Source organism: Octopus bimaculoides, chromosome 1 (genome assembly GCF_001194135.2).
Source record: "Octopus bimaculoides isolate UCB-OBI-ISO-001 chromosome 1, ASM119413v2, whole genome shotgun sequence".
Lineage (NCBI taxonomy): Eukaryota > Metazoa > Mollusca > Cephalopoda > Octopoda > Octopodidae > Octopus > Octopus bimaculoides.
Window position 1 is genome coordinate 55,513,970 of NC_068981.1, and position 22,960 is coordinate 55,536,929.

General features: G+C 32.0%; 1 protein-coding gene across 1 annotated transcript in view; it reads left to right on the forward strand.

The window, feature by feature from the left end:
* Window positions 1–1,974: 1,974 nt before the first annotated feature.
* Window positions 1,975–22,960, forward strand: part of LOC106883875 (A disintegrin and metalloproteinase with thrombospondin motifs 9) — an 85,019-nt gene continuing 64,033 nt past the window's right edge. The window contains exons 1-5 of the mRNA XM_052972799.1: window positions 1,975–2,004; window positions 3,045–3,195; window positions 17,428–17,633; window positions 18,112–18,195; window positions 20,168–20,289. Of these exons, the coding sequence (XP_052828759.1) occupies window positions 1,975–2,004; window positions 3,045–3,195; window positions 17,428–17,633; window positions 18,112–18,195; window positions 20,168–20,289 (593 nt within the window). The remainder of the gene's footprint in view (window positions 2,005–3,044; window positions 3,196–17,427; window positions 17,634–18,111; window positions 18,196–20,167; window positions 20,290–22,960) is intronic.

The following is a 22,960-nucleotide window of genomic DNA, read 5'->3' on the forward strand; positions in this document are numbered from 1 at the left end:
ACTTTTACTATATATCTGATAAAAATGTGCTTTTGTGGATTAGATGGTTGAGAATGTGATTTTAGAAGAGTGTTGTGTTAATGTTAAAATGTATTGTGAATAAATTCTGGTATTTGTTAAAGCTTGACATTTTGTAGCAGAGCACTGGTGTTTGTAAGTGGCTAACTTGGAGTAGTATATTATGGATCTTGCTTTAGCAATCTCAGAATGATAAATAGTAAGGTTGCTCCTTGCAGGGTTTGAATTTAGAATGCAGAGGGTTGAAATTAAATGAGGCGGTTAGTCTGAGACTCTATTGTTTACATCAATATAAACTTGCTCTCCTTGAATTAATAATAAATGGCTTATTTATCTCAAATCATCATCATCATCATCATCATCATCATCATCATCATCAAATGATGATTATGGTTTGAGATAAATTAGCCATTTATTATTAAGGACAGCAAATTTATATTGAAGTAAAAAAAATAAGTGAACATTTTTAAATGCATTTTATGCCAATCTTGTTATCAGTGAGTAATTAATTCTACTAATAGTAGGAATAACCAGTATTATGTTCATGTCATTCCCAAGGACATTAAATGATCTAAGAGGAAGGAAAGTCTTCTAACTAGAGAGGACAACATGGTTATTGACTCCTTTTTTTTCAATAACAAAAGCAATATTAATCATTAACTAATATCTTCTTTCTTCTCCCCCCCCACACATACTACATGTACACACACACATGCTACATGCACATGCACACACACACACACACACACACACACATGCATGCAAATACATGCACGTTTATTTTCAATTAGTTTTTTTTTATGCTTTATGCATTAAATAAATTAACACTAACTTCCCTAATTATTTTAGTTAACTCCACCTCCTTATATAATCAACTTAGTATTAATTGCTTGAAAGAAATTTAATATTATCATTAAAATTTTAATCTAATTATTTGTTGTGTTCTTAATTAATCTTCAGTTTCAAGATAATTAGCTACATTTAACTGTACTTCCTCTCCTCTTCAACCTTTTAGCTTATTTTACTTTTCAAAAGAAATAACTGAAAAGTCATTCAAATTTACTCATTAAAAAGTTGTTAAGTTTTGTTTTTCTTTTAAACCACTAAATTTTGGGGTTTATTTTTACCATATATCTCTTCATCTATCTATAATTAACTGTTTTATGTCAGCTGTATAGTTAGTGGGTTAGAATACCAACCCAAAGGTCATAATTTCAAATTCAGTCACCAGCTGTATTATTCTATTTACTTTCATCTACCAAGCTGAATATAGACATCATCGCTCCTCAACATCAAAGACAAGTGATGGTAATTCCAGAAAATGTCTGAATTGGCAAAATCACTGAACCTTTGCCAAAATAGAAATGTTTGATGTAAAAATATTGGAAAAGAAACTAAAAGAAAACAGTGTGTGTATGTGTCTAACTATATGCATGATATGTGTATGTGTGGGCTAAAAATCAGGCTTTACTATTAAATGTTTTGACTGACGTTTTATTTTATGATTTTAGCAAATTCATTTCAAGTACATTTTACATTTTCACAAATTCCAAACATTTCAGACATTACAAAACTTATATATTATTATTAAAAAAATTGACAAAAATTTATTGCTGTTTATACAATACTTAACCAACTGAAGCATTACAATATAACTTTAATATTTAGTTTTAGTGAACAGATCTTATACACAGTAACAATAGCCATTGCTGGGTGATTTGTTAGGATTGTCAGCTGGCTTGTAGTAGAGTCAGTTACTTTGATTCTGCTGTATAGAGCTTTGATAAAGACTTTTGCTGGCCCAGTCCATCTGGCCATAAGCTGTACAATAAGAAGGTACAGCTCACAGCTGTAAGTAACAAGCCAACTATCTAACTAACTAATGTTTCTTACCTAACAGTACTGATCTCAAGTCTTCCCAAGAGTGAAGATTTTTGCTTGATGTTTCTTTGCAAGATGGGTGATGTCACTCAAACATTTAACACAGTAAAGTTTTAGATAAGTTTCGGTAAATTTTGCCTTTGGATGGATTTCAAAAACAGGTAATACACATAAAAATCTTAATTGAAAATCCTTTGGTCGGGAGAATTAAACCAGAGGGACTAGGCTAGATGATACTCCCTGACTGAGTTGGGAACTGTTGCTGATAAAAAAAAATTGCATTTAATGATTTGTGCTTATAATATTAGTACAATGCTGGCTTCAGCTTGATGATCAATACTCATTGCTTCAGTGTTGATTTAAAAAAAACTCATTGCTTCATTGTTGAATTTAAGGTATTTTGAATTTATTTACTTCAATAATATGTAAGTGATGCAATGAACCAATGAATGAGCTTCTATATAGTTGCCCAACTTGCTAGAAAAAGCAACAAAATCTCCTTCAAATCACATCTTATTGTCTTAAATAGGAAAGGATTCATTGGACGATGTAATCTCTGGTATATTAAAAGACAAGATGGTTAAAGCCTTTGTTCATATGTCTCTTGCATCAGAGTAGACAAATGGGTAAACAGCTACAATATAAGTAATACATTTAATTTATCATGAAATAAATTAATGACAGAAAGTGATAACTAGATGAAGTATATATTCCAGCTACATCTCCCTATAACTTTGACATTGGTTTGTTCTCTTACCAACACAATATGATGACGATGTGGTCTAATGATTAAGTAGCAACTATTACTAATGCTTTCACTCATTGCTGATTGCTACAAGCTCATATCTTTCAAATGGACTTTTAAAGTGCTATAAAAACATGACAATATTTGTTACATTTAAAAAACCCTGAGATTTTGGCACATATATTTGAATGTGCAGGGTATATACATGCATGCATGCACACATGCACGTGCACACACACACACACACACACACACACACACACACACACACGCACACACATGCTAGCAGTATGGCCATTACCAAAAGATGTAAATGAGCTGTAAGCCTTTTAATGTTACTTTTATTTTAGTTTACTTAACTTTTATATTTCATTCTGTGAAAATTTTGTTATAATTTCAGACTGGAAACTTCATTTTTAATGGGAAAAAATATAACATTCAGCATTTAAATCAAGGTACTAATGATCTTGACTTAACAACTCCATTCGCACATATAATATTTAAAGATAAAATCAACTGGAAATCTAACCATTCCTACTGTGAGACACATGGTAAGTTGTTCCAATTTATTAACTTGCTATGTTTAAAAGGAAATGACATCACTGATCTGCTAGATATGTAACACAAGACGGAGAGAGTTTTGCAGAATTAACAGGTCACTTAGGATTTCAAAAAATATTATATGTGTCCTGTAAATACAGATCATTTGTACAAGAAGTGAATATTTAAAATCTTATTTAATGATGAAATAATTTAAATATATGATATTTTGTGAGTTGCTCTCAAAGTGTTGAAAAGTTGAAGTTTTACACCATATATCTTTCCATCGAGGTTGTTAATTTACTTTCTTAATAGCTATTCCAGTTAGTCATAGGTTAATTATACAGAATGGATCAAATAGCTTTTGTTAATTACCAAATTTTGCATCAACCTTCTGACTCCTCTTCCTTGTAATATAGCAGTGAGATTAGAGTGAGCCAAGGTTCAAAATACCAGCCAGTGAACCAGATATGTGATATCTATGTATAAAACTTAGGATGTATTGCATTTGTAATCTACTTGAAAAGAGCCAAGAGATGTTGTGTGGAGTTATGTAAGCACTAATGTAAATAATTTAAATCTCCAAGCTGTACCATATATTCCTTTTATTACATTTATTTTTTACCTCAGTTTATATTATTTTTAAAAAAAAGTCAGCTATTTTGCACTTACTATAGGGAAAATAGTTCAAAAGGGACGAAGGTAATTGGACTAAATTTATGATTTTACTTTGAGTACGAGATGTCAATTAACCCTTGCCATATGTTTTTGACAGTTTAGTAGTATTTCCTAATTAGAACATTATTTATTTTAAATCCAGTTTCTGATTTTATAACTGGCAGTAAGGAATCAAATATTTATATTACTGCTATGGTAAATCTTTTTGACAAAATTACACCTCTATTCAGTTTTGTATTTGTTCTTCTGCCTCAGGAACATAAATATTCAAAATATTTTTACAATGTTAGCAATACTAACACATATTTCAAAGGTTTTGAAATATACTTTGTAGAGATTTTAAGAATTCATAGAAAATGCTTTTTCACCAAGATCATTGGTAAAAGTGAGGATAAAATGTTCAAGAGTGAAGAATACAATATTATGTTTTACTTGAATTTCACAACAAACAGGATTAACATATTATTATTATTATTATTATTATTATTATTATTATTATTATTATTATTATCATTATAAGCCCATGGTGGGTGCTGAGTCACTAACTCAGCATAATGTTTTGTTTTGTTTATAGCACTTCCAAGCCCAACATATTAACAGACAATGAGAAAAATGAAGTCATAACAGGAAAGAGGGATTAAACTAACTTCCACTTTCTCACTGTCCGACATTTCACCGGTATTACTGAGACATAATGAAAATGAATGGAAGCTAGGAACATTGATTTTTCTTTTGAAGAACTGAAGAACTAATCCTGTAAGAAAAGAAGTTTAATCTCTCATAACAGGAAGATGTTTTTTTCTAACAATTTATTGATAATAGATAAAATGAAATATAGTAAAGTTTGTAGCAGAATCACCTCTGTAAAGAATATTTTCTTAAGATAATATCATCTGAAAGAATATTTTCATGAATAATATCACATATATTTGTGATATTCTTTTCCAAATGATTTTATATTGCTTATCCATTTTTATATTAGAATTGATTATAGTTAACATTTGACTGAGCTGGCTTTAAGGAAGAACAACCACATCAACCTTGCTCATTGACATTGATTTATTCAAATACACATAGTAAGTGATTATATATGTAATTTATATTAATGACAAGTAAATTCTGTTGTGGTACCTACTCTAAACTACTTAAGGAAAATAGTATAAAAAGGGTTTTCACTGTCTTTATGTAATACATCTAGAGTAAGCAATCTTAATAAAATCTCTTTCCTAGTTAACCAACACTAAGTTCAGTACTAAAGACTAATGAAAAACTTGCCAATTGTGCAAGGTCCTAGATAGTCCTGTACCTATTTTCAATAATAGGTATGAATATAGTGCAATTTTGATAATAGAATACAAACTCTCAATTCATCAGCTAAGTAGCCCAGCAAACTATCAACTTAGCCACCTGCACTTTTCTCAAAACAGTTAGCAGTAAAAATAATGAGCAAAACCCTTGACCTTACAAATTACTGTCATGTTTCTCTCTTCTATATGAATTTTTTTATTATCTGAAGAGTTTATTCATTATAACAGCATGACGGTAGCATACTTCCTGTGACGTTCAAATGACCTGATTTTATTTAATTAAACTAAGGCAGGTTTCTTGCTGTTTAACAGAAACTATGTTTCTAATAGCTCAACCATATGAGAAAAAAATATAATCTCTTAAAAATTTCATTGAAGTAGATGAATTGTTGAAAGATATTTCTGCAGCTTCATGCTCTTCCTTATATTAACTCCTGTTTTCTGTTAACTTACTTGCTACATGATACCAAAACAAGAGTTTGAAAATATGACTTTTCAATAAAAAGGTATCTAAAGTCTTTTCCAGGCTATGTATCTTGTAGTGATGTGTGTGTGTGTGCGTGTGCGCGCGTGTGCATGCATGTGTGTGTGTTTGTGCATAGGTGCAGATATGGCTGTATGGTTGAGAAGCTTGCTTCCCAATCATGTAGTCTTGGGTTCAGTCATACTATGCAGCACTATGAGCCAGCCCTGGGCTGACCAAAGTCTTGTGAGTGGATTTGGTAGACGTAACTGAATTATTGGCGTCACATGAGGGTTGTAAATAAATGTCGCTGTCATATAAGTGATGTCATTCATTTCAAATCTTCCATGAAAAATATGTCTGACCTTGAAGAAATATTATGTTACTTGGAAACAGGTGAGGATTTCTTACAGGAAGAGTATCAAGCTAAAAAAATTTGTTTTGGTGAATTCCGTCTAACCTATCTAAACATGGTAAAATTAACATTAAAACAATGATGACAATGATATATAATCTGACACAGTAGGATCAAGACAATAGAGTGTTTTGCAAATACAAAAATAAAGAGAGAAAAAGAAAAAGATCTCATTCTCAAGTGGTATATAGTACTTGGTATGAAATTCAGAACCACAAAGTGTGGGTGGCAGTAAGTCATGAAGTAGATGCAGTGTGTTAAATTTCTGTCATAGTTTAGTGCAGCTGTCAAGATTTAAAAAACAGATGTCATTATAATAGCGGTGAAAATGACCAAGCTGTTATAACATAACACTAGTAGTAAATTCGATAGACGGAAACTGTGTGGAAGCTTGTAATGTGTGTGTGTTAAGGTTTGTGTCTGTCCCCCCACACACACACACCAACCACTGCTTGACAACTGGTGTTGGTTTGTTTATGTCCCTTTAACTTAAAAGTTCTACAAAAATGACCAATAAAATAAGCACCAGGCTTTAAAAAAATAAGTACAGAGCTCGGTTTGTTTGACTAAACCCTTCAAGGCAGTGCTCCTCCATATCCACAGTACTATGACTGAAACAAGTTAAAGAAAAAAAAGTTTAGTACCTATTTTATCAATATCTGCTGAGTGATCTAGTTAGTAACTTAGTAACTAGTCATAAAACAAAGGACACCAGTTGTTAAGTGGTGTAAATGTAAGCACACACATGCACACACACAAACAAATATGGTGTTGATGATGACATGGACAAACAATAAAGCACTCAGTATTACTTATAGTACATAATATATTAGAAAAAATGTATACAATTTCAATATTCATGGTGTACTGCCAGTTTCACAGCATTATATTATAGCTTTTCTTCAGCATTGTCATCTTTTATTTACAACCAAAAGCAAGGTTGATACTGTTCAGAGGACATAATTTTAATTTGAGTTGTGGTAAGTTATTATCCTATTCAATGGTTTAAAGCAATCTACTATATATACTTATTTCTTTATTGCCCACAAGGGGCTAAACATAGAGGGGACAAACAAGGACAGACAAAGAGATTAAGTCGATTACATCTACCCCAGTGCATAACTGGTACTTAATTTATCAACCCTGATGAAAGGCAAAGTCGACCTCAGCGGAATTTGAACTCAGAATGTAACGGCAGACGAAATACCGCTAAGCATTTCACCCAGTATTATATATACTTTTATGTCAAAGTAAGCAGGATCTCTAGTAAAGTGAATAAATGTTCACTCATTTGAATACAATGAGCATGTTCAGCTACAGCTCTACATACATAGGACTAAATAGTGGGTTCAAACATTTGTATAGCTAGCATATGTTTTACATACAGCAATTATACTCACATTCATGCGCAGAGAGTGCTTACATACCTATATTTGCACATATGTTCAGTTTCTGTCAACATCTACATATACTCACACACATATTTACACATACATGCTCACATGCATAGCTGAAAAGGGCCTTATGTCCTGAAATACAAGAATACCAGATCTGAAATCTTTACAAAATGTAAACACTTCAACAAACATTTATTTTTATACTGGAATCTTCCAACACCATAATCACCAGTAGACCAGAGACAGCATTACATTACATAAACCACTTCAGTTAGTGTGTATGTCAAGAGGCTTAATAATTTATCCACAAGGTCACAGCTTTTCTCCAAGAAAGAAGAGTTATTGCAATGCAATATTTTGTGTAAAATTGAGTCAACTCTGTTTATGAAAGCAAACTTATAAACCAGCCAAGAAGCTTTATTAGTTTACTGCATTTAAATTAATCACACCATTTTACTGGAATAAATTCTTAATACAGGAAAAAGCCTTTATAGACATCCTGTACAGACAAATTAGTGAAATAAAAGTTTCTTTTGATTTGATAAGCATGGTTTTGTATGAAAAGTGGATATCACACCAAAATGTTTCTTTTTTTTTTTAACCATTTTGATACCAACTTGCTTAAGACCATCCCTGATTTTGTGATACAAAACTGACCATTTTGAAGTGTTTATATTTAAGTTTAACCTTTCTGTCATAATTTTATATAAAGACTTGTTTCTTAATTTATATTCCAAACACCAGATTGATGAAGAAATAGGTTTTCCTAAACCTGTTATGGGTAGAGAATTTCACTATATGATTGCAAAAAGGTGAAATTGGAAATTCTGTATTGATCTGAATTAGTTCATTGTATATTACTTTTAATTACAAAACACACAGTTAAGAATTTTTGTGTTTGTTTGTTTCATACTATTAGTTTTAATTATGTTATTTATTCTTCCCTTTATCAAATCCTATGATACTTTTTTATATCATGCACTAGTGTCTACTTTGGCATGGTTTCTATAGCTGGTTACCCTTCCTAATGCCAACCACTTTACAGTGTGCCCTTGGTGTCTTGATGTTTTTCATGGCATCAGTACTATTGATAATTACCTTGTAATTTGCAAGGTCTAAATTGATCCTTACGACCATGGGAGAACAAAACTGTCATACTTGCTTCAATTGTTAGAACTTCAAAAATGATTTAATGTTCTCCAGGATGGCAAAAATGAAAATCAAAAATAATAACCATAAATATGTTGAACTAATGAGAAAGCTTCTATGTGGTTATTCAACTTGCTAGAAGTAGCAGTTAAATTTCCCTCAGATTTCCACCGTACTGTCTTAAAAAAAAAAAGTATTGAATAATGTAATATCAGATATGCTGTGCTGAAAAGAAAGAATATTATAGCTCTAATGCTTTTGATCTTAAGTCTATTCAATGAGAGCTGACTTGGAGCTGAACAACACCAATCATTTGCCTACCACATCGTATGGTACTTTGGTATGGTACTGTATGGTACTTTGGTACTTTGGGCAAGTATCTGCTACTACAGCCCCAGGCTGTAGTAAAGAGCCAACAAGGTTCCCTTATATATATAAAAAAAGAAATTTGTTTAAATAAAATAAATTCACTGGCATCCTTGAATTTGCAAGGAGCCCTCTTCCAAGGTAGCAAAACAATCTGGTTCTGCCTTGCTAAATTTCTCTCAATGGCCCAAAATATAGCTGGAATGAAAATAGTTTACAAAGAGTATTTACAACTTTTATTAACAAGGCAAAATAAAGCATTTAATTGTGTCAAATAATGACTACCTATCATCTGCTAACCTTACAGCTAAAATGCTATGAAAATCTATTGTTTTCTAAATGAAATTCCACACAACACTACCCGTCATCTATTGTTTTTGACTTAGCAATGTTCTCACATAATCTACACGTAATATCATTTCCCTTACAATCATATCATTCTACATATCCCTGACGATGACCATACTATAATTATTTGAATTAAAGTCAGGTCTTCCCTTAAACTAGGCAATACCTGAAAGCATTCTGTTCAGTGGCAGCTCATAGATAAAATTAGTGGGGGTGCTGCTTCAGAAAATTTTTAGCTGTTGTTTTAATATTGTGTAAAAGGAAACAAACATGTAAAAAGAAAATTTATACATAAATTTTAAGAAGAAAGGACTCATTATATTGAATGTTACCAATAATATTGAGTGGAAATAGCAAGTGCTGCAGTTCCACATTGCCTATATACAAGCCGCCATTGATTCTGTTGTATCCTTTACATTACAAATATCTAAACTCATTGGTATAGAATTTGAACAAAACAAGATTTTAAAACTGATAGCCTGCAAGTAATATTTTGGTTCTCTCTAAACCTGCAATTCTTCTACCACAAATAACAAATCTAAAACACTGCTATCTGTATCTCAATCAGCTACATCTAACCACACCACATCTGTAGACCTTCTTCACAGTGAAACACACCAGTAATCGTACTCCAGTTCACATCATCTTTGCAACTACATATCTAACAGGCCTTAAGCATTTTAATGTATATGCAACATTTCTGAATACTTCTACAAAACCAGCCTACAAATGCTCTCTTCCCTTTAAACCAAACAATAAGTACTAATTCAAACCATCATGTAAAATACAAATGCACTTTGTGTTCTATCAACATTTTCCATAGTCAAGACACTTGACTGTCAATGTTCCAGAACATTTAATCATAAATTGGTAATGTGGCTTAATCCAGCTGTGATTCTTTATATAATGTAGTCAGTAACAAAACTCTAATCATATAAAATTATCAGCAAAAGTGTATCTCCACAAATAACAAAACTCCTCATTATTCACATCATCTCTGCTAAAGCTAGCAACATTTGTTTTCCATGCCATATTCAACACTGCATTTAAAAGAAGAGAAAAAGAAATGATATTCTTTCAAGGTTCAAGGTATTAGTTTTTAAATGTAACTCTACTGGTAACTCCATATTATTTCAGAAACATTGGATAAAGTCTTAGTAAATTGTTATCAGTCTAATCCTAAAAACATGTTTATATTCATGCTGTTTTTCATTATGCTTTTTTTATGTGATTCTCTTATCAGACTATTGGGATATTGGTTACACATTATAACTAGTTATCCCTTCTTTAAACTATTCACACCTGTTAATTACATCTTGAAAGTATTTTTTTCTTTACGAATTAGATAGGAATGTGACTATTCCATAAAAAAATGATACAATGGAAAATATTTAAAGATAATTATGAGTCTATTTTGATACTTGTCTGTTTCTGTTCTTTGCTATAAAGGACTACATACCAAGCATTATAAAGTTTAAGATGAGCCAAATTCACAATCTGGTTTTAATACTAGTGTTTAACAACTTCATTTCAATTACATCACTAAAACCCTTGGGAAAAGTCGGAGTATTGCTACTTACTCATTTCCCTTGCACTAACAAACAAAGCTATGTGTTAGAAGAAGGTATATCCTATAGTATTCAGACAGACACTAGAATAGCTCTACATTGGAATGGTATTCTTGTAAACCATAAGTTAAAGTAGAGACTAATGTTTTAGGTTGCGTTCTTTGTTGGACAAAGAAGAAAAGCAATTTAATTTTATTTCTCCAGTACAAGGCCTCAACTAGAAGGTTAATCTCTGCTTTAACTCAGCACACACCAACTAACATCTCTTCTATTTTTACATCCAATCATGGAATTGTCTCATGTCTGGTAATATTCTTTTCTACTCCAGGCACAAAGCCCGAAATATTGGGGGAAGGGGCCAGTCGATTAGATCAACCTCAGTACACAACTGGTACTTAATTCATTGACCCTGAAAGGATGAAGGGCAAAGTCAATCTCAGCGGAATTTGAACTCAGAACATAAAGACTGATGAAATACTGCTAAACATTTTGCCCGGCATGCTAACGTTTCTGCCAGCTCACTGCTTTATGTATGGTAATATTGTCTCATCTATAATGCCATTATGCTGCCTCATGTAATTATATTCATATTAATTTTTTGCATTAGGTTGTGGCAGTTGGTGCAAATGGTAACAAATTGGACAAGATATTTATGCTATCTAGTCTAGTCCTTCATAGGTACATATTCAAATTATGCTGAAATTGACTTTACTTTTTGTATGTCAGTATTAATCATAAGTATTCAATTGATTCTTCATATGGACTTGTACCTACACCTGGTTGTATTTATAGTTAGGTGGGATAAGCATGAAAAGTTAAGTATTTTGATTAGGGCACAATGCAGCATGATAGCCAAATATGAACTGTTGGCCTTTGAAGAGCCTACAGTTCTTCATTTAATAATATATAAAAGGTAGAGAAACCAAATATAATTTCACAATGTGAGAGTGAACCTGCTTTGTTAATAGTTATTCCTAATTAGCTTTTTAATACTAACTACATTGGATAGTATAGTCCTAGATACACTGTATATAAATAATCATGGGGATAGTCACAACTAGAATGCTTTTGGTTATAGTTGCTTGATTAGGGCTGAGCTGGAGCTAAACAGCACACAATATAAAATAGCATAATCAAAACTAACCAGTAAAACAAATTGAATTTGGACTTAACTTTAGACATAGATAAATGAAAAATTTAACATTTTTTCATGGAGTTCATGCATTCTAGTATGGTGTAACTAATTTGTCGTACTAGCATGAAGGAATTGATTTCTTCAGTAGAGTACTTGTCTTTAAAACTAAATAACATTCTTAACTCTAACAACTAATCTTAATACTTGTAGTGGAACCTGTCTATATCAGTCAGACAAATTAGAACCTGGCTCCAGTAGTATGGTTAGAAATCATTACTGTTTGATCAGCAAGCCCAGCACATTAAGTAAATCAAGCATTCATTGTACTTTTGTATTAACCCTGGTATTATTATTTTAACATCTGGTAAAATGCACTACCTTTCTCCTTTTTTGGTTAAATTTGAAAGTAATGAAGAATTTAGTTGAATAACATAGTCATTGTTAAGCTGGTGTTTAGGACATATTTTAACATGAAATTTCTGATATATTTCAATTTGAAAAGCAAAGTAAAATTTGGCAGGAGAGAACTTAGAACCAAAAATGATGAAACTTAATTACTCTATTATTTAAACCAATTATTCTTTCTACAACTCTATGCTTTATTTTCACATCCACTACTGCTGTAATTCATAAAATGACAGCTGGCCAAATCAACAGGGTGTTGACATACAGGCCAAGAGTCTAGTGTTTGTATCCCATCATCAGTACTGTGGTGTGTCCATAATGAAGACACTTAATTGTCATTGATTTAGTTATTTACTTGTTGCTACAAATTGAATAGCATTGAACAGATATACACGGAGACACAACCTGGTCCTTAAGGTTGTCTTAAATGCTATAAAGAACCAAATTAATCTCAACAACAGTGAAAAAACACCTTTGAAAGTACCAACTAGAGATTTCATTACCTTTGTGCGCTCAGGTCAGCGGATCCATTTCAAGAAGAAGAACAACAACAAGCGTTTTTTGAGTAGGGTGCCAGGGACTCTTTCCCATCCCAGTTACGAAAAAAATGGACATTTTAGTGTGATGTGAAGGAAAGAAAGTTGTGAATCTAGTCGAGTTAACGGTTCCTCATGAAGATAACATGGACACCACTCAAGCTCGAAAGATTGACTGTTATGTAAACCTCCTCAAGGAATGTGAAGACGCAGGCTGGAAAGGAGAGCATTTTCCAATCGAAGTCAGATGTAGAGGGTTTGTTGGACACAGTGTGAGACGACTTTTGTTATTGTTAGGCCTAACTCATCATAAACACTACCATGACCGATATCCAAACTACAGTGGAAAAGGCTAGCCACTGGATTTGGTTAAAAAGAGACGATGAGCAATGGATAGAAGAATATTGAGCTTTATTTAATAACCAGTTGATCTAGCAAGTAGAGTCTCATATCAGTGAAGGGGGCCGGTGTGCATTGATGCCGTTGAGAGATAGGCCCCGAAATGGTGCACGTTCTCTCCTGATGACCCCATACACTTGCTGGCTTCCGGTATGCGGAGTTCTCGACTGGTACCACTTACATGTGCAAGTTGTTTGCAAAACATCTTGTTGCTACAAATTGCTGTATGTTAATTGAATGTCAGCTGTCATTGAGCAAATCCATAATCATAGGCTTCCCTGGCATGAACATTTCATAGTTTTTCAAACATAGAATATATATCTAGGAATTCATTATGGACTATGCTCTATCCCTCTTTTTTTTTTTTTTTTTGTAATAGTTGTTGAGGAAGAGAAATTTCCTGCAGAATTAGCAATCTCATTCAGACCTTTTATCGACTTGTTTATTTATAGATAGGTACCATAGGTAAATAGTTACTCTCTGCAGTAAGTAGTAGCAGCAATTTATAGTTAATCAGTATTTCATTCACTTGCAATAATGATCATACTCTGTGCTATAAGCCCTTGAAGAGGCATTAGAGGAATCTTTCACTCGAAAACCCTGCAGTTCCTTCATTCTTGACTCAATTAATTAAGTCTATTTTAACTTCTTTTTTTTTAACAAATTTTTTAATACATCAATTCTGTTTATGTTTATTTTTCACTTAACAAATAAAACTAAAGTTGACCTAAAATTTATTAATTGCATCTTTTGTTTTTACTAAATTACAGTTTTAATTTCAATTTTGTAATAATAATAATAATAATAATAATAATGATAATAATAATAATAATAAAGTTGGAGGAGGATTAACACAAAGTGAGGCATTTTCTTAACAATTTAATGTTTTGCATTAAACATAGTAATCATATTCATGATGCTGATAAAAACAATTATTACAGCATTAAGTGATTTATCACATGTTGATTGCCTTTTTGTTTGTTTCTTGGGGGTGGAGACTTGTTTGTTTGTATTTAACTTACTAAATTTCGCAGTTTTAATTTTTGCCAAGTTAACAAGATTAATTGCAGTAGGGAATGGTTGAGTGTGTGTGTGTGTGTGTGTGCTCGTGTGTGTATGCGTGCATGTGTGAAATATTCATAAATGCTTCCTAAATTCTAAGGGGCCTTTTATGTGCCAGCGCTTAGCTTTGGTTTCATAACATTCGTTGATGAGAGATAAACTGATCTGGATGAAACTCCAGGCTATCAGTGATGTTCCATTTCCTGCAGCAAAATGAACTGAGATAATATAAAATAAAGTAACTTTCTTTATCTCTCTCAAAAACACAAGATGTATGTCTATGGCAGATTTGAACTCACAAGCAGTGATGTATATTCTTTTCAGTTCCAGGGGCTTAAAGGACAAAGTTGACTTTTAGAATGTAAATGGACATAAATAAATACAGTAAGAGATTTCATTTGACATTCCACTCTCATGATACCAACATAATCCTGAGAGTTACAATATTGAAGGACATTACAATACATATTGACAGGAATATCTTGCTCATTTGATCAGATATTGTCATTAAAATCTAAAAATTTATAACAAAAGATGTACTATTTCTTATCCTGTGAATAGGAACATACTGTATTTTCCAGCATGCAAGTCTATAATATATAGTGTAAACATATACTATATGTATATAGTGTAAACATGTAGTGTAAGCATTCAAGAATCATCCCTCTCTTTCACATGGAATTTTTGATCATCCAGTGTTGGAATTCTGCTTTATGCACTGCATATAACGCCTCGCAACTTTTTTATTTGAAGGAATTTTCAGAAAGCTTTTGGGAATTTGTGTTCTACATACAGGAATTCATACAGCTATGCAAAAACCAAAATAAAATATTTTTTTGTGTGATTTAAGGGGCATTTAGTTGTTATTTTTAGCACCACCTCCTACTGTCCTTGTTTGTTTGTCACTTTAATGTTTTGATGTTTTTCAATATCTTTCTCCCCTTAACATATCTAATAGTCTGTTGCTGAGATTTAAGCCAAAATTTTGGCTGTCCATATTTTAAATGATTTAAAAGAAAAGAAATTTTAAAAATTCTAAAAAAAGTTTTTTATATGGTCATATGAATTCCCATGTGCAGAACACAAATTCACAAAATTTTTCTGAAAATTCCAAAAGATAAAAAAGTTATGAGGGGTTATATGCTGTGTGTAAAGCAGAATTCTGCTCCTCCTGTAATCTGATTTGGTTGCAAAGTTTGGTTTGAAAAATTCAACTTGTGTGCTAGAAAAATATGGTATTGATGAAAGAAACAGACATGAAATGATAAACATTCAGACTACAGTGATTTACTGATAGAATTGGTCAGAATGTATGGCACTGACACCATTGTATCCATTGTGGTAGGAACTCTAGGAATAGAAATAAGCAGCTTATCTGGCTATTATTCAACCCAAGAATAGCAGAAAACAGTTTTCCATGAAGGGAATCCATATTTTTATGAAAATTCTTTACATAATAGTTCTTTAACAAGTAAATCCATAATTTCCACATTTGAGTTTGTATTTTTCCTTCACTGGTTTAGGCTTTGATTCTTCAGATGGTATTGATGTTAAATATGTAGCATTCCAAGACAAATGTCAAGACAATTAACCATATCAGTCCAAAGAAAAATAACACCGTAATGTTGGAAAGTTCTGTTCATAGTAGTAGTATGTATATTAAGAGAGAAGTCAGAATATTCTTGTGAAAGTGACTACTTCTTTTTACAGTTCAGTATTTGACTGTGGAAACCCTGCCAAATGTAAGAATTTACCTGACACTATGCCTTGCTGCTCATCTTCACATTTTATCTCTTTAAACACTCCAGAATAATGTGATTGGACAGATCTATGGTGACATGTCACTCAAAAATCTGGAAGTTGTTTATTGGTTCAATTTTTGCTGATAACATTATTCAATCTGCCAAAATTATGGTTGTTAACTGCAAACAAGTCCTGGGTTTGAATCAAAGTGAAGGCCTGCTACAATTGCATCTACTTCTAATCAATATATCTAGAGAGAAAGCCAGTCAGAACATTCTGTTGAAAAGATGTTGCTCATGAATTTAAAAAGTGAGGAACAGCTGGAGAGAAGGAGAGATTTTGGTGATCAATAGTCTTTCATTGGAAAGTATAGGTCCAAATCCTATTGTCTCAAGCAGCAGTTCATTTAGAAGATAATATTAACAAACCTAAAGATCTCTATGGTTCACACTGAATTTAGATTTCTGTACTACTGAGTGAGTGTGTGACAAATCTTCCTGTTTGACAGTGTGCTAGTCTATATTTGATAACTTATTTGGAATTGTTGCTGTCTATACTTTGCTGCTATATAAACTTAAGTGCATAGAATACAATATTCTTTCCAAAACAGAAGGAAATGCCTACAGTAGATTTGAACTTATAACCAATTAGTTCATAATTCTTAGTCAACCATTTTAATTGTTGCTTAATTTGCTTAATCATTACTTCTTTCTTGTAATTGTTTAAACATAATGTATCAGGGTTGTTTATTTGCTGCAATGTAAGAATTGGTTCCAGCACTTGACTGGTACTTTACTTTGTTGACCCCCACCCAGAAGGATAAAAGTCAAAGTTGACTTTAGCAGGATTTGAACTCAGGCATGTGTGACATCCTAATGATTCTTCCACTATTCTAAAGCATTATTCTGCTGAGGTTGACTTTGCTTTTCATCCCTTTGGGGTTGATAAAATAAGTACCAGTTGAGCACTGGGGTCGATGTAATCGACTTAACCCTTCCACCGAAATTGCTGGCCTTGTACCAAAATTTGAAACCAATATTCTAAAGCAGTCATTGTCAAAACATTTTACTCTAGAAGTTGTAATTCTCCTCACAGAAAATAGCAGTTTCAACTGAGAAAGGCACCCAGACTTGCACTGAAACATTTAAATGAATAATCATATAAATATCTATATTTGCAGATCTGCATGACATGGAAAAACTGAAGTAAAAGTGTTTTTTATTTATATTTTATTGTTTTTCATTTTATTTTGTTTTTATCATATATTTTCAGGTGATCATGTAAAACTCCCCGAAAGAAACATCAGTATACCTCATGTGCATTTTAATTCAAGTACGTCTAACCATAGATACCACAGTAGACATAAACGATCTGACTCTTTAGAAAGATATATAGAATTGATGGTTGCAGCAGGTCCAGAAATGTGGAGGTACCATGGAGATGACTTAGAACATTATGTACTCACATTGTTGGCCATGGTAAGAACTTCTATAAATATTATAAAAGTTATATTATAGAATTAGAATGAGCAGTTGTTATAGCATTGAAATACTTGCTAAAGAGTTGACTGTTTATGTCCTTGACAAAGATACTGATCTTAACTGCACAATTTTCTCTTCCTATTTTAATTTTTATTTGAAATTATTTAACTTCTTCTAAAAAAGCCATGAAGGTCACATTTTCCATCTTCCTTTCTCCAGAGTTCAATAGAACTAAATCCAGTAAACATCAAATAATGCTTATTCTGATTATAAGAAGCCAAAATAACAGGTTTAGATTACCAGTTTGCTTGGGGTAATTATTTACATACAGATTGCACATACAGACACTTACCCAAACAAAAGTCTAACATGCATGTAACAGTTGTACTGTAATGTTTTATGGGGTAATGTTTAATATTTTAAAAATTTTATTTATTAATTGTTAAAATCTGTTTTATTCTTGACTATTTTTCAGGTCACTAACATATATAAACATCCATCTATAAAAAATTATCTTAACTTAGTTGTTGTCAAATTTTTAGTCCTTAAAGGTGATGAGGTAAGTCCATTTTATTTATTTGGAAGCTGTTAACATTTTGATATAAATCCTTTAATTTGAAAAGTGCATTTCACCTTCACATTCACATGCAGATTACTATATTTTGATTCTTTTAACTATTTTATTTAAATTTTTACTCACAAATATTTATTAAATTAATTAAAAATCTGTATGTAAATTGAGCTTGAAATATAAAATGTCAGTGCCTTTCTTTCAAAGATAGAGTAATATGGATTTTTCAGGAGGTTATTATATGAATAAAACCATATTATTATTTAAAGAACAAATGGATCTTAGTCAGAATCTCCAACCATCAATTTTCAGTTGTTCAATCAACAGAGCTACTCAGATCATTGAATCAGCATGTATGTGGCTGAGTATTCATGCACATGCATACCCTTAACATAATTCTGTCTTGATCAGCATGACACAATATGAGACAAGGCTGGGTCTTGGAATTACAGATACAATCCATCCAATGAACTTGCCCAACACATCACACAGTGAAATTGAACCTAGGACACCTCATGATTGGAAAGTGAACTTAACCTTTCAGAAATACTGTGCCTGCAAAGAATAAAAATAAGCATATTAACACAAATTTTGACTATCAGTAGATGTGTAGATAGCTGATTAATAGAATGCAGCAGAACATGTTTCTAAAGTTGTAGTTCTTCAATAAAGGGTCATATTAAATACAACTGAAGGCTATTCTCCAATGAAAAGCTCTGTCTGAACTATGAGATAAAATAAACTCTTCCCAGTGCTTAGAAGGTTCCATAGTAGAGATCTCCTGTTCCCTAAGTGACTTAATCAGCAGTGAAGGAAGGTACTCTGAAAATATAGTAGCCAGAATAATAACAGTTCGGAAAAAGTTCAGGAAGCTATTATCTCTGTTCACAACAGAGATTCTCTCTAAGGGAGTGAAGAGTAGATTGTACAATGCATGTGTACAAACTGTGATGCTCCATAGTAGTGAGATGTGAGCACTGAATACAGAGGATTTGTGAAGGTTGGGAAGAAATAAAATAAGCATGCACTACTGGATGATCCAGTGTAGTTTGCTAAGCAATCATGCACAGATGGGCTGTGGGAAAGACTAGGTATAAGATGATAGTGTGCAAGATAGGAGATTATGCTGGTAATGATATGTTATGGATATGGATGATGACAGCTGAATAAAAGAAATACTAGGAGATCCCTGTGGAATTGTGAGATCAAGGAAGATATGGACAGAGGTGGTGAGAGATGATCTCAGAATGTTGAGCTTTACAAAGTAGATGGAAAAAGAAAGCAATAACTGATGGAACAATATGTTGAAGAGGATCTGTCCAACCCATGCAATCATGGAAAAAAGCAATTATAAAAATAATGAACACACACACATGCATATACACATATAGTGTAGCATATAGTTTACAGGTTGTCAATGGAATACAGTTTGTAAGTTTATATATTAAAATTTGTGGTTTCTATTTAAGAATTTCATTATTGCTATGTGAGCAACATTAAATCTCATCTCCTAGTTGATATTGAAATTACTTTCTTTTCTCTCAGATCTAAATATAATAATATGCTAAAAACCATATATTAAAAGTATTTTGTTTCAAACAACTTACTATCACATGATTTGTTAGTGATTTTCTTGTTATACAATATTCTTTCAACAAGGAGCCTATGCCTTAATTGCATCCCATTACTAAATAAAGAATCAATGTTATTATATAGTTTTCTGTTTGATTGTAAATTTCTTATAACTTAAGTAGAATTCCTTTACGTTTCTATCAGAACAGTAGCTTCTTTTATACCCGGGTAAGCTGAGAACTTACCTCATTCAAAAGAAACTGCTGTCTAAAGCAGCTTCTACTCTACCTAAGGTTGTTTTTTTTTTCAGTGAAGATTGACTTTTCAGTCACTTACATTGAATCCAGAAAACAATTCTAATTTTTTTTTTTTTTTCTTTTAATTTTAGGAAAATCTAGAAGTTACATCAAATGCAGTAAAAACATTACAACAATTTTGTAAATGGCAATACAAGCTAAATATTGAAGATGATGCTAATGAACATCATGATGCTGCAATACTTCTGACAAGGTATGTTTGTACAGCATATTTATCACTGCAATCTCTGATGTTTTGTGCAGTACTTGAAACTTGAGGTATTTTGTAGAACTGATTTCATGTAGTCTGGAAATCGTTTCACCTCTTCAAAATGTAGGTGGAGTATATCTGAGATGTGAGATTGTTATCTGTTAAACTGTTTCTATCATTATAGAAGTAATGATGCCAATGTTCTAGAAATCCTCCAAGGTTAAAATAGAAGAAAGATTTGAACTCTTGGAATTCTGAGTAAAAATTCTTATTTTAAAGCTGTTAAAAATAAAGCTTTATTTTTTTTTCTTCTTTTAAATGGTAGACAGTAACTTCTGTTCAGTTTCCTAAATTTTGTTTTCCACTACTTGCCTTCTAAAATATTCAGGCAACAACATAGGATGAGAAGAAAAGTTTGGTTTATATTACATAGATGAAATTTCTTGTTCGAGATTTCTATATTTAAAGATTTTCATTTTTGATTCTTACTATGAAGCTTTATAATATATATATTTGTTTCTGTGACATTATGCCCATATCAAATATTTAAAAATATTTTTTCATTCTCTTATGTAAGAACATGTAGAATAAAGTTGTTCTTATGCACATAACTATACCCCTATTGTATCAGATGTCAGAGTACAAAATTCTTGATTATACAGTTTTTTATCACTTCTCTGGATCAGAACTGTATCCTGTAGTATTATATTCTGAAATACAATATTTCTTAACAAATTCTTCATCCTTTCTATGTTCAAACTTTTTCAAATAGTAAGAAACTTAACAAACAAGAATTTTTAATAAAATATTTTAAATCTAGCCACCAACTACCCTTTTGTTTTGTTACATATAATGAAAATATAATTTTCACAGCCCTACTGGTGTTTTTGCCCAGAACTTCATATCAATTTATTACATTTTGTAAAGTGAAGACAATGTAAAGTCAAGAGGACCATTTACAGTTGCCAAGAACATGAGAACCTCTCCAGAGTTGATGTAATAAAATGCACTCAGTACTTCATTCTGTTAAGTGGTTTGTGTTAGGAAGGGCATTCAGTCCTTCCTAACCTTGCCCAAAATAGAATGTACAAATAAAACATCTAGGAAGGCAGTAACTTTGTATAAGAACTGACTCAGTCCACAATGACCCATCCTACTTTTGCCAACATGGAAAGCAGAAGCAAAATTGGGATGATGATAATTATGATGAACAAAGTTTTCCTCAAAAAGAGGATATGACCAGTAGGTTTCAATCTGAGAGTATTCACTTACTTGCAAGCTGAGATCATGATATACTTCATATATATAATTCAAACCTCATTTCACTATAATCATTAATATTATTGGGAAATACATAAACTTCCTATCCTCTGCACCCAAAGTACAAAGTTTTGGACCTAATAAAAACTAACCAATAATTTATTAACTATTTGTGTCATGTGTCAGTCAGCTGATATAAGCTACACAATAAGCTTATTCTGTGATCCAGTATCAAATCCTGATAGTTGATAGAGACCATAACATTTTATTGACATGATTAATACTCCTGGTGATCAATTTACAAAACTGTATTTAAACTCCTTTAGTCTTTAATAATTTTTTATTCTTCTTCTCTATTGACTACTTCAGCCAAATTTTCTTTACTTACTATTTTTTCGCTTACTCCCACTATCCTTTGGATTGTTTTAATCTATTTCATGTCATATTTATCTAATAGGATTTTTCTATTAATCATTTCATTTAACATAAAAACACTCTTTATGTCCTATCTCATCATCATCTGTTCCTAGCTCCGATGTCTGCTTAGTCAGAACTGACTTGGGTCAACACAGTAACTTCTACTGTTTAAAAAATTCTTTAAACTCAAGCATTTTTTATTATCAAATGGTAGACAGAAATAATGAAATTAGAGTAGTTAATATGGAGTTTGAGAAGATGAAAATGTGTGTGAGGAGCAAAACTCTAAAAGGCAACAGTTATGAAGATAAAGGGCTTAAGAGAGATAAATCAGGGCCAATAAGAAGTTGTAAAGGTAGTTCTAAAAGGAAGAATATATTATTGTTGTTGTAGTTGTTGTTATTATTATTATTTTTCATCTCACAAAATTTTCTGGAAAAAAATTCTTAGTGGGCAAAATTCTTAAGTAGCAAAGATGAAATTCTGAAAAGATGGGCTGAACACTTTACATCCCTTTTAAATCAAGAATCTACAACTGATCCTGAAGTAATTAATGAAATCCTTCAGAGGCCTATAATTGAAGAACTTGCAAAAGATCCTTTCTTGGAAGAGATAAATACTGCTATTAAAAAACTTCCCAATGGTAAAGCTCCTGGACAAGATGGTATTCCCATAGAAGTGTACAAGCAGGGTGGTGGACAACTTGTAAGAAAGCTGCACAAATTGATCTGTTTGATCTGGGAAAGTGGACCTCTTTCCCAACAGTTCAAAGATACATCTGTAATGCACTTGTACAAAAACAAAAAGTGTTTGTGATAATCACAGAGGAATAAGTTTATTGTGCATAGCTGAAAAAATTTTTGCAAGGGTGATTCTTAAATGCATCAGTATATATCCTGAATCCCAATGTAGATTTTGGGCTGGGAGAGGCACAGTTGACATGATTTTTGTTCTTTGGCAAGTTCAAGAAAAAGTATGTGAGCAAAATACTGACTTG